Below are 13,017 nucleotides of genomic sequence, written 5' to 3'. Positions count from 1 at the left end.
ATAAGTATAGGTCCGTTACGCGCGAGAGATGAGTGGACTGTACTATGATGAGTAAAAAGGGGAGTTTTTACCTCGAAATCTGGGCTCTTACTTTTGAAGATACTTTATATAGTTACACTAGCTAACTTTGAAGCGCGGCGCACTCAAAATACACACGTTACCGCGGCCCACACGATAAGGGAAGTACGTCATACGTCAAAATCATACCATGGATAAAATTATTGACGTTTCAATATATGCATAAAACCTAAATACGCTACAGTCCGTGTAAATTTAAAGCGGGTGGAACTACGAAACAGGACTTCTCGTATAATATGATTTATTTATATCGAAAAACCTCCGAAAGGCGCTGCGTTTTATATATGTGTCGGTTTGTTTTATTTTTCAGTTAGGTATTTCCGAAACAACACTGTATATTACGATATTAATTCCTGTTGTACCGATGGGGAGTATGGATGAATGATTTTTTTTTAATTAAATATTTTATTCTTGGAATATTACAGTATATATTTTTTTTTATTTTATTTTTTTTTTTTTTGTATGGTTTTATGGCGATCCATAGTAGAGATGTATTCATCCATCGTGGACTAAGTGTCTGAATACCATCTAGACTTATTTGGTAATCCAGGTTTCCACCAAAATCAATTACACTACACATATATACATTACATAATAAATAAGTCCACAGAAGACAGTTAAAAATTGTTATCCTGAAATTTCGATATTTATGTAAAAGCGTAAAGGCATATCAAACATTAAACTCAATCAAAATAACAAACAGATACCCCAAGGTAACATGTCTGTGACAGTTTCATAGAATAAATAAAAAAGAAATATATAATAATAACCATGGGGCTAGTGAGCCAGTGTAATAATAGAGAGAGATAGAGTCTTAGTTATAGTGGTTTGCAGCTCATTGTAGTGTAAGAAGTGGTTTATATTTCATCTTATAGTAACAGTGTCTATGAGCAAATCATGGTCATTCAGCTTATCTTCCTAAAATAGATTTTATGATTTTTTTATAAGACATAATAACACCAAACCTTTGCTAAATTAAAATAATAAAAAAAGCAATCAACGAAATTCTCTTAGTGTCATGTAATTTAAAAATAGAATAAATATTAAACAGCTTCATTTGCGTATGTCAAAATTAATTCAAACGAACAAACAGGATCGCATTGATCGGGCTTCGTATCGTCATGCCTGTTCACGTGCGAAGTATAAAAAAACACGTGATTATAAAAAAATAAGAAATATTACACCGTCTTGTTACTTTGTAATACGATATTGCGATTATTCCTATACAATACCATGTGAATAAAAATTCTGAAACCGCAGCAAGTTCACGAGGAGATGACTGTTTTGTCATTCTTGTTCAAAAGCCGTATTTAATACAAAATCATTTCGGATATACGCTAGTAAATAATAATTATTAGCATTAGCAGCCCGTAAATGTCCCACTGCTGGGATAAAGGCCTCCTCTCCCTTTGAGGAGAAGGCTTGGAGCATATTCCACCACGCTGCTCCAATGCGGGTTGGCGGAATACACATATGGCAGAATTTCGTTGAAATTAGACACATGCAGGTTTCCTCACGATGTTTTCCTTCACCGCCGAGCACGAGATGAATTATAAACACAAATTAAGCACATGAAATTTCAGTGGTGCCTGCCTGGGTTTGAACCCGAAATCATCGGTTAAAATGCACGGGTTCTAGCCACTGGGCCATCTCGGCTCTTATAATAATAATTATAAATACATTTATTAATTTCTCTCATACACATTACAGTGTATATTTTTCATGCGCCTTGAGATAGGAGCCCAAATTAAGTTGACCTATACTAGGGGTCTCTCGGCTCAATCCTGGCAAATAATATATCGTGGTCTGTATACTCGTAAACTGGAAGCCAATTCTAAGGTATAACGGCAATGAAACGCTCCCGATTCTATTTCGATCTAACTTCGACTCTACCTCACAAAAATTAACCTTATGTTAATCTTACGAGACCGATTTACAGTTACGATACAATACTTAACAATTTTGGATAGTTGTCGTAGTAGAATAAGTACTCACCTGAACGGTAACAACAGCTAAACAATGAAATATTTTCAAGCTGTTTAATTAAGATTTTAATAAAATTCTTTCTCATGATAATAATTAATAACCAATGGTTGAAAGTGTTTTTTTTTTTTATAACGGCTGAGCGGACTCGCCCTTCTCCCACTTGATTGTAAGTGGTCACCACTGCCCATAGACATTGGCGCCATAAGAAACTTTAAGTATTCCTTACATCGACAATGCATCACCAACCTTGGTAACTAAAATATTAAGTATATTGTACCCGCAGACTGCCAGACTCACTCAACCTTTAAACCGGAACATATTAGTACCGAGTACCAAGTTAGCAGTAGAATATAATATGAGCACGCAGTACATAGCGAGGCGGGTTAGCGTAATTCCCATCACGTAATTGGATTTCCTTCAATGAATTTAAAAACCATTTAAACTCCACGCTAATGTTAATGGAAGTCTTAGATACAAACATATTTATATATTTAAATATGATCTCACAGGGCATCAGTATAATCTTTGTGTTAGCGTGAAATTAGTATTTAATTCTATACATAGAACGGTTGATATTATCGTGATCTGTTCATAGTACTTCTGTATTTTACAAGAAAGACCTTCTGTAATAAGTTTTCAATAGCTATAGTGATAAGATCATGACCTACGTTAAATCGAGAATCGTCATAGTCTGATCGATATAACTAGCGGATATTAAATAGGGCATGTTGCAAAAAAGCTGGGTGTTCATTAGGTTCGTCTCGCCGGTGATGGTTCAGAATTTCGAAAAAAGGTCCCTTAAATAAAGTTTTTTGGGAAAAGAAAGATGACCAGTGCACTTCTCGTACCAGAGCACTCGTTTTATTTAAGACAAGCTGGTTTTACTCGAAGTTCGTGGGTTCCAAAGTACAAGCTCTTAGTTTTCACGTGTCTGTTAATTTCATGCTCGGTGACACCAGCACGTGTATATGTCAAATCAAATGCTTCATGTGTCCAATATAAACATAGTGTATAAATGGTTTACTTTATATGATAAGAAGGTGCAATCGTAGGTTTTAGGAATAAAAAAGGGTCTATTTCCTTTCTTGGGGTTTAAGCTTGCTTCATACTAAAGCGAATCGTACGTCGTAAAACCGATACAGATAGACAGACAGACAAAGAGTCTTCCACATATACTATTAGTATATATATTTGTAACACATATTATGTATAAAGTTTTGCTTTCAGCAGTGGAACAAAGTGTTCTCTGGCAGGTACAACCTTGGTGTCTTCAAATCAAGAGTTAACAGGTATTTTCTAGGCTTAGGTTACAGGGTAACGGTCCAACGCCAGGGTACAAAATATAACAAATAGTACAACTATTTAATACACGATTGCTGTAATTGCTTCTCAAATATCTTCTATTTTCTTCTTCTTGTTATTGTTGTGTTCTTTTAAGATTTTTTTTTTTGTTAGGATTGTTTATACTTGTTTTCAATTGTTTCGTGTCCTAAATAAACATTTCTTACGTTTTTTTTCTTTGTTTAGTTTTTTCTTACAGGACTAAATTGAATATAGAACGACCATCGATAGGGAATAATTATATTACTGATAAATGTCGGCAAGAACTATTGAAAAGAGTACTCTCATTTATTGTGTTCCTTGCTGACTTTGTATTCTATTGTGAGCAAAATTCACTTATTTCTTAGGGTGAGTGAGCCAGTGTAACTACAGGCGCAAGGGACGTAACATCTTAGTTCCCAAGGTTGGTGGCGCATTGGTGATGTAAGGAATGGTTAATATTTCTTACAACGCCTTTGTCTATGGGCGGTGGTGACCACTAACCATCAGGTGGCCCATTTGCTTGTCCGCCTACCGATATCATAAAAAAAAGTATATATATTAAGGTACTGTAAATTTAGCACGTATACACATATAAGTTACGTGTTTAAATTACACGAACTATAACGAAATTTTCATAAAATAATTTCCTCATCTAGTATTGTTTCTATCCATTACTAATTATGCAAAATTTACCGTTAAATATTATATAAACGCTTAATAATGATATTATTTCAAATGAATCATTAGACGTAAACATTAATCATCACATTTTGTTTGTTTACTCGAGTATTAATAAAACATAACAAACGAGTTTCTTGCCGGTTCTTGACGGTGTAGAATCTACTACAAATTTACATTTTTATATATTTACTTTTATATACGTATATATTCGGTATTTTTGAGTTCATAACTCTCGGACAGAGAGACGAGAACAGCTTGGAACTTTATTTTGTAATATGTAATAATCTACATTATATGACTTAGAGCGAGCCGAGACGGTCCAGTGGATAGAACGCGTGCATCTTAACCGATGATTTCGGGTTCAAACCCAGGCAAGCACCACTGAATTTCATGTGCTTAATTTGTGTTTATAATTCATCTCGTGCTCGGCAGTGAAGAAAAACATCGTGAGGAAGCCTGCATGTATTTAATTTCAACGAAATACTGCCACCTGTGTATTCCACCAACCCGCAATGGAGCAGCGTGGTGGAATATGCTCTAAACCTTCTCCTCAGGAGGAGGCCTTAGCCCAGCAGTGAGAACAGACTGCTAATGTAAATGTAAAAAAATGACTTAGAACTTGTGCCGAAATAAATCCAATCCAATCCAAACCTTGGACCAAAATACTATATAGACTTTCTAATACTTGGGATCCACTTATTAAAAATTTAAAATCCCAAATCCAACAGACTGCAAGACCTAAAGATACAGTTAGTGCCTTCTGCGTGCAACCGGAACGCTACTCAAGATACCAATTAAGAAATCGTTGGCGGTAGTTGTAAATAATATTTCTTTTGTAATTCGAACAGACAAATGTCACCTTAGTCTGCCCGTGACCACGAACACTGCAAAGTGCTCGAAACGTCGGGATGTTAAAATAATTAATATACGCGATTAAATCCGTTAAAAACTAGTTTTATTTCAATGTGTAATAATCGCGAAAATCTAAGACAGCAAAAAAAAAACATGTTAAATTTAATTACTTACCAAAAAAATCCTAAAAGATTTTTAATAACGCACGAAGTAAATACATTTATAGCTACATTTCAATACGGACGTATTACAGACTAAAGACGCTTATAAGAAATTTTAATACGAATTGCTATTAAGTCATACAATATGTATCAGAAAATGTGCGCAAAGTCGGGTGGGGTAGCAACTTAGGTTTTCAATTAGAAGTGTAACAACAATCAATGAATGTACTTCATATTAAAACAATAGAATATATTATTGTTTTGTTCCAATTGCATAGGCGTTTGTTTCAGTACATATTGTGTAGAACTTTGTCGGTGAGGCTTTGTACAGGTCAACCTTGGCTCGTGTCACCTAGACTATACCTCCAATTTGTAGCGACAGCCAGTGTAATTAAACCAAAGGTATCTAGTATCTTAGGTTCTATGGTTAGGTTAGTATTGTTAATGAAAGAAAAATGGTTTGTATACCAAATATTCAATTTTCTATGTTATCTAGGTTATGGTTATGAGAACCCCCTCTAGGTTTTGGAGTCCGCATAGGCGGGCCGACTGTCACTGCGTCACGGTAGCATGCGTTAGCGATCCCGTGGCGCCCGCCGAAAAGACGGAAAGGGCACCGCTGGTTTTTAGTGGGTATTCAAGTCAAAGTCAAAAATCTTTATTCAATATAGAAGTGTTTGCACTTGCTTATTGATTGTCAAAAATCTACCACCGGTTCGGAATTTAGCACCTCGGACCTGAGAAGAACCGGCGAAAGAAACTCAGCGGGATATATTTTTTTTCATTTTTTTTAACCATTTTCCATGTAGGTACAATGATAAGTATATATTAGTTGTTTGAAACAGCCTGGAGGCGATCATTTCATTCCCAAGGTGTGCAGTCAACTAAAAAGTCATTAGTGTTGTAATATCCTTTAGCACACAAACGCTCTTTAACGACTCTTTTGAATTTTATAATTGAATAATTTTGAACGTTTTCTGGGATCCTGTTGTAAAAACGTATACATTGCCCCAAAAAAGAGTTACTAACCCTGTGTAATCGGGTACTTGGAGTAACAAGTTTATTCTTGTTCCTAGTGTTAATAGAATGTACGTCACAATTTCTGGGAAAATCATTTATGTTTTTGCGTACAAACATAACATTATCAAAAACAAATTGAGAAGCGACAGTCATTATTTTAATTTCTTTAAATTTACCTCTTAACGAATCTTTTGGGACCAGGTTATAAATTGCACGAATAGCCCTCTTCTGCAGTACAAAAATAGTATTAATGTCAGCTGCATTACCCCAGAGTAGGATGCCATACGACATTATACTATGGAAATAACTGAAGTACACAAGGCGTGCCGGTGTACATGGGCGCATTCGGCGTCCAGGGCACCGGCGAGTCCCACATCCCCCCCCCCCCCACTTCACATCACGTGGGGGAACCGAGTAACGCGTTTTCCAGCGAGAAAAAATAATGGTTATGGCGCGCCAGAGGTGAGGCATCTATAGTACCGTCTTTACAAGCCCCGTCTTAAAAAGCCGATATAATTGCTCATTCTGTAAAGTGGGTCTCCCGCGAATCGTCGTGTTTATTCAAAAGATTTTATAGGAGTTTCTAAACCTATGACAGGTTTTATTTTGATTTCATTTCATTTTAAATAGCAAGTCACTTACTACATTTGGCGCCCAAACGATGAAACTTTATTTTAATGAAATTTTTAATGTCAAATAGTATACATTAGTTTTATTTAAAACTAATGTATACTAGTCGATAACAATGTACTAATGCTATTAATTTTGTTTTCGTTTTTCATTTTTTTTCTTATACCAAGTGAATTGCAATCAAGGAACCTCTTTAATTTCCTGCACATCTATGGCTGGAGCTCTTCAAAATGAGACCATAACTTTTTTTTTATATACAGTCATTATCCTATATTCACAGGGACAAAAATCGGCTTACGCTATTAATATATAAGATTGTTTTAAAAATTGCTGGACGCGTCGAAGGGAAAAAAATGTGGCTTTTTACTTTCCAAAAGACCCATGGACATTTTTTCAGCCAGGTCGGAAAATCTCATTAAAAAACAGCGAACACTTCTTATTTTGAAATGACACTAACGATTCCTATAAAGCTTGCCATAATTATATTTATCCCAGCCGCTCCTTGCGGTTTTATCCGCGGCTAACGTTACTGTTCCGCCTCCACACACACAAACACACACACGCTTATAATATATCCTGATGTAAGAAATTGATATGGAAGAGCGGTGTCTTCTGGCACAGGTGCCCTGCTGCACTTAAAAGAAGGCTCCAACCTTTACTGTTTATACCATAATAAGCTGATTTTTTTTCCACGTTTCATAGCATCATTTTAATATAATATAAACCAACTCTATATAGTATTACTGTATAACCTATCTTAATAAATAGGATCGTAACAATATTTGCTATTGATATTTGCTTTAAAAAAACAAACGAACTCATCAGCTTCAAAATTGTAGTGTACTTGGTCGTAGGGTTGTGTGCAAGCCCGTCTGATACGACCTACTCATTAGATATTCTATCGCTAAACTGTGTATTGTTGTGTTCCAGTTTGAGTGAGTGAGCTAGTGTACTACAGGCACAATCGACGTACTCGTTAACGAATTTAACGTTCTTTGTTGGTAGTGTGTGTGCCTTACACACACACGCTACCAACTTCCAGACTTCAGGCTGTTTATATTCATATAATATGTGTATTGACCCCATATATAGAATACCCATCATAATATATTGTGTAGTTTCCAAACATTGCCCAATTGTTAACTCGTGTCATTTAGTTTAACTGGTTCTTTTTTTCGGAGAAGATGAAATGCCGGCAGTGTACCGAGCCCATTGACAACAAAGCGCTTTAAAATCCTCTATTACTAAGTTCAATTTAATAATTCAGAGACCAAGAGAGCAAGTTTAAAAATCTGCCAAATACTTTTTCTGGCTTCACTATCTTAAAATTTACTTTGAACAAATGAATGGAATATGAGCAAGCGAATAATGAAGTCATATATTGTATGATATTATATATATATTAAATGATTGAGGAATTAGTAACACTTAATATTTTATACGAATTTGTTTATCTTTCGTTATCAAACCAAGCGCATTTAGTATTGCTGCTTAATGGTTATAAGATCTGATCATTACTGATTTCTCGAAAAATAAAGTGTAATTCTCTACGCATAAATTAATCTGTAGACAGTTTTCAGCATTTGACGTCAAACTAGTGACGTTATTCCTTTTAGCATCTGCATCAGAATTCAAACCACTAAATTTACAAATGTTTCAATTACAAATTCACAATTGACAAAGGGAAAAATCGCGAGGAAAGCTACTTGTGAGTTATTAAAAAGAGGAATAGATTAGGTGGTTAAATAAGAGGAGGCCCTATCCCGGCATTTACATACTCTTACTCAGTCACTGCACAAAAATAATGTGCCGAGTTAATGTATATAAATTCGAATACGTACAAACAAACATAAATGTTGTATTATTAGTTTATACCTTACATCATTACCATACGGCTTAATTTTGCATGAAACGATACATCAACACAGGTAGCTTGGACTTACGTTCGCATTATTTTCACCTTAAAAATTTAAAATTAAATATAATAATAAAGTTTCCAAGCCCAATTATCCTTTCATACGATGATATCCTTGGAGAAAATGGACAAAAAGGATTTCCTACCCTCCAATTATTATTAGTCAAAGCTTGTCAAGGGTCGCTTAGAAGAAAGAATCTACGTCAGCGATCCCAACATCCCCAACCTCACTTTCGTACGGGCTGTTGCGTACGGCGGTCGTTGAATTGTTAACATATTTATGGTCTTTTTTTCTTATTGATGTTAAATTATATTAGTTTAGTAATTCGTAATGCTTATTTTAATTAAACGATTGCGTTGGTTTGATGCTTCCATGTTGGTTTTAGCAAGTGCAATAATAAAACAGTAGTTTTATTATTCTTAATTATAAGAGATAGAGGGGTTGTTTTTTTTCTTTTTTGAATTATTCACTAGTGACATTCAAAGACTTACCTAAAAAAGACCGAACTCCCAATGTCCCTCTGGAGACAGAAAGTATCATGGACAGTGTTGATACCCCTCCCCCGGCAAATATATAAGCCCTCTTGGCATCACCTCCGGCTGCTGCATCCCTCTTTCTCCTCCAGAGTGGTGCGCATGATGTTGCACACACAAACAATCCAAACACGAGGCATTCCCACACTAACCAACCCGTATTCATCTTGTATCTGAAACAAAGAATAATATACGTTACTATACATATCTTTCGTCGTGATTCCTTTATTTATGAAGTGCAAGTCGCCCCAAATGAGTGTAGGTGGAAGTGAGATCTCTCTTGCCCTCTCATGAGCTCCTCCTGGCCGCGGACAAGGTGGCAAGAAGTCTTTGAAGTATAGCGTTTCTGTATCGAGGATGGCAGTCGCAGGAGTTTTAGTAAATTAGAATTCTACAAAACTAGATTCAAATCCAGGATCTTGATCTTCCTCAGATTTCTCCGGCATAAAATACTTGTACAGTTTAACGCCTGGATGAGGACCGTTTTTTCCATACTCGTGGAAATTGTATGGAGAAATTAAAAGAATCGAACAGTGTTATGCAATCGATAGCACATGGAAGTTCTGGTAAATATCGGACATTGATGAAAAACATATCTATACTAATATTATAAATACAAAGAAGAAGTCTGTCTGTTAAGCATCACGGCCAAACAATTGAACGGAATTGGATAAAATGTGGTATAAAGTATGCCCCAAGGATAGACTACGTTTTTTAAACCTAACACCTGACGTTCAATCCCTAAAACGCTAGCGAAGCGGCGGGCATCAACTATTACTATATACGAATTAAAAAAGGTGGCTGCCACGAAACCTTTTTTAAGTCTGTTAAGAATCTATTTTGGTATCTATTTTTTAAAGTCGGCTTCAGTGAGAAAAATTGGACGAAGTTTTACAATAAAATTAATAATCCGATTTCTTATAAAATTATATAATTTAGCTTAAATCAAATCACTTAACTTAATGTTAATTTTATACGATTTCCTTTAGTAAGTTATGTGTTGCTATCCACGATACTAAGACACGATACTAAGACGGAGAAACGCTGTTGTGTTAATGACAACAATGACATGTGTTCGGATATCAACAATGATAGCATTGTTGTATGTCATGAATAACATCACAAAGGCGATTGTTTACCTTACACTGGAAAATACCGACGAGATTCATATTTAAGTGAAATATTTTACAGTAGCACATTTTTTTAATCAATTAAATTAAAATAAAGACTTGCCATTAAATAACGTAATTGAGTTCATTATCATACGTTACATCTTTATTTACATAAGAATTATTTATATGAAGTCCTTAAATATATACAAATATTAATTAAAAATAGGTAGTATATAAGTCATGATCGCGTGGAATGGTGGCAAGAATTCTAGCAGCATTTCATTTGAAACGCAATGTATTGCAATTAGTTTTTTTTTTTTAAACAGGAGTACACGTGTTTTAAATAATTTATTTTTTTAAATTCAAAACCATCGTTGATAATTAATTTATCCTCTGACCAATGGGACAATTATTGGTCATTAATTTTATTTAATTATTAAAACGTGTTAAATAAATGTGGAAAAAACGATAAATCGAATGTATAACGTCTACATTATATTAAGCAAATTACAAGTTCTTAAAACTTATTTATTGGATGTCCTTTGAATATATGTACATGTATGTATACTATCATACGAACTGCATAGTAAAATATCTTATGACAATAGGCTAATAACCAACGTTATGTTCATGTTAAACATGAATCAATGTTATTCGATTAGATACTTCGTAAAACGCCATCGTAGCAAAAAAAAAATTTAACCTAACTTATATTTTTCACATTCGCAGATTTTTTTTAGTCGTGGTGTCTTTAATACGTAAGTACCTTTGATTGATTTAAATTTCGAATAAATTTTTTAAATAGTATGAAGCAAACGGCCCACGTGATTTTTTTTATATTTACTTGGTGGGCATATGACTCCACTCCACCTGATGGTATGTGATAGTAGAGTCCAAGCTCGAAGGCGGCCAGTACAGTCAAGAAAAATGAACTGCACTAGTCGCCCTCGCCAAGCCGTCCCACGAGATGCCTCTTCTTCGTTTTGAAGGAACCCCGATAAGTGGTCACCATGCCCCAGCTATACAAACACCAACCCGAACTAAGATGTTACGTCCCTCGTGCCTAGTTAGACTACCTTAATCACCTTTAAAACCAGAACACATAAAGTTCGGAATCGTCAAATGTATGAATTCGTTTCTTTTAGGCACAAAATGTCTCAACACTTACAAAAAATATTTCAGTGTAAAGTCATTATGTACAATTCACAATAGAAATATAATAATTGTAATTGCATACAAACCAACAATTTAACGGTACGTAGACACATTAAAACAACCGATTGTTACGAACAATTTAGAGTAATTTTAACTTTACTCGTCTTTGAGAATATATTCTTCAATTTGTTTCGAAACTATTCGTATTTTATAAAGACAAGATTTAAAAAATAATAACTGATTTTAAGTATTCGAACATGCACTTAAATATTTTAACAAAAAATAAACCGTCTTCAAATCATTTTCTGAGAAAATAAATTAGGAATAATATTGGAACCCAATTAAAAAGGTAATCTCGTATTTTTTATTTAAAGTTCAACGAGACCAAAGAGGTAGAATACCGTTCCAAATAAAAAAAAAATCCAAATCGTTTCATATACGACGTAATCGTTTCTTACAAAAGAACTACTTTACTTGGTGGTAGGGCTTTGTGCAAACCCGTCTGGGTAGGTACCCACTCATCAGATATTCTACCGCCAAACAACAGTACTCGGTATTATTGTGTTCCGGTTTAAAGGGTGAGTGAGCCAGTGTAACCACAGGCACAAGGGACATAACATCCTTGTACCTAAGGTTGGTAGCGCATTGGCGATGTAAGGAATGATTAATATTTCTTACAGGGCCATTGTCTATGGGCGGTGTTGACCACTTGCCATCAGGTGGCCTATATGGTCCGCCAAAAAATGCCATGAAAAATAAAAAAAAGAATTGAGAACGGTTTTTAAGTCAAATTAATAAATTCCTAAGTGTACTATCTTTCATGGTGTTTCAGGTAAGGAGAAACACATCCATTTAAATATATATTAATGTAGCCTGCTGGGCTAAGGTCTCCTCTCTTTTTTGTGGAGGTTTAAAGCTTACTCCACCACGCATACAACAATGCAACTAACATAGAAGCAGAGTAAGGTGAAAATAATGCAAAAGTGGAAGCTACGTAAGCCAAAAAGTCATTTATGCGAAATTAAGCCGTATTGTATTGATATAAGATATAAATTAATAATAAAACACTAATGTTTGATTGTAATTATATTACGTATTCACTTTTATAAACATAAACTCACCACATTATATTTTTACGATACCTAAAACAGACTAAATATCCCACTGCTGGGTTAGGGCTTAATTTTGAGAAGGTTTGGAGCTTACTCTACCACGCTGTTGCTATGCGGGTTGGTGTACTTGGTACATTTTCATCCTCCACTTGATAACTGATTGTCTGACTAACATTATATTTAATACTTTTCACTGCAGGTACGTTTTTCATACCCAAATGAAATTACAAGACCATGTGCAATTGAACATCTTAAATTAACAATATAAAAGTAATTTTACTTCCATGATTGTTGGTAGAGTTTCTTATTATTCCAAGTATAATATTAATTTAACGTAAGTTAAACCGTGAGCAAACTTAGTACATCATAAAGTGAGACCTTTGACCGAAGCGTTATTACAATTCATTAAAAAAAAACAGTGATTAATCTGTTTATATTCCAGTTACAGTTCAAGATAT

At 34.7% G+C, this 13,017-nt stretch overlaps 1 protein-coding gene across 1 annotated transcript in view; it reads right to left on the bottom strand.

The window, feature by feature from the left end:
- Positions 1–13,017, bottom strand: part of LOC125073060 (sodium-coupled monocarboxylate transporter 2) — a 41,120-nt gene that overhangs the window by 13,964 nt on the left and 14,139 nt on the right. The window contains exon 2 of the mRNA XM_047683744.1: positions 9,139–9,353. Coding sequence (XP_047539700.1) covers positions 9,139–9,346 — 208 coding nt within the window. The 5' untranslated portion in view covers positions 9,347–9,353. The remainder of the gene's footprint in view (positions 1–9,138; positions 9,354–13,017) is intronic.

The sequence above is a fragment of the Vanessa atalanta genome, chromosome 23 (assembly GCF_905147765.1).
Source record: "Vanessa atalanta chromosome 23, ilVanAtal1.2, whole genome shotgun sequence".
Classification (NCBI taxonomy): domain Eukaryota; kingdom Metazoa; phylum Arthropoda; class Insecta; order Lepidoptera; family Nymphalidae; genus Vanessa; species Vanessa atalanta.
The sequence above is the reverse complement of the archived record's forward strand: the minus strand, read 5'-3'. Positions and strand labels throughout refer to the sequence as shown.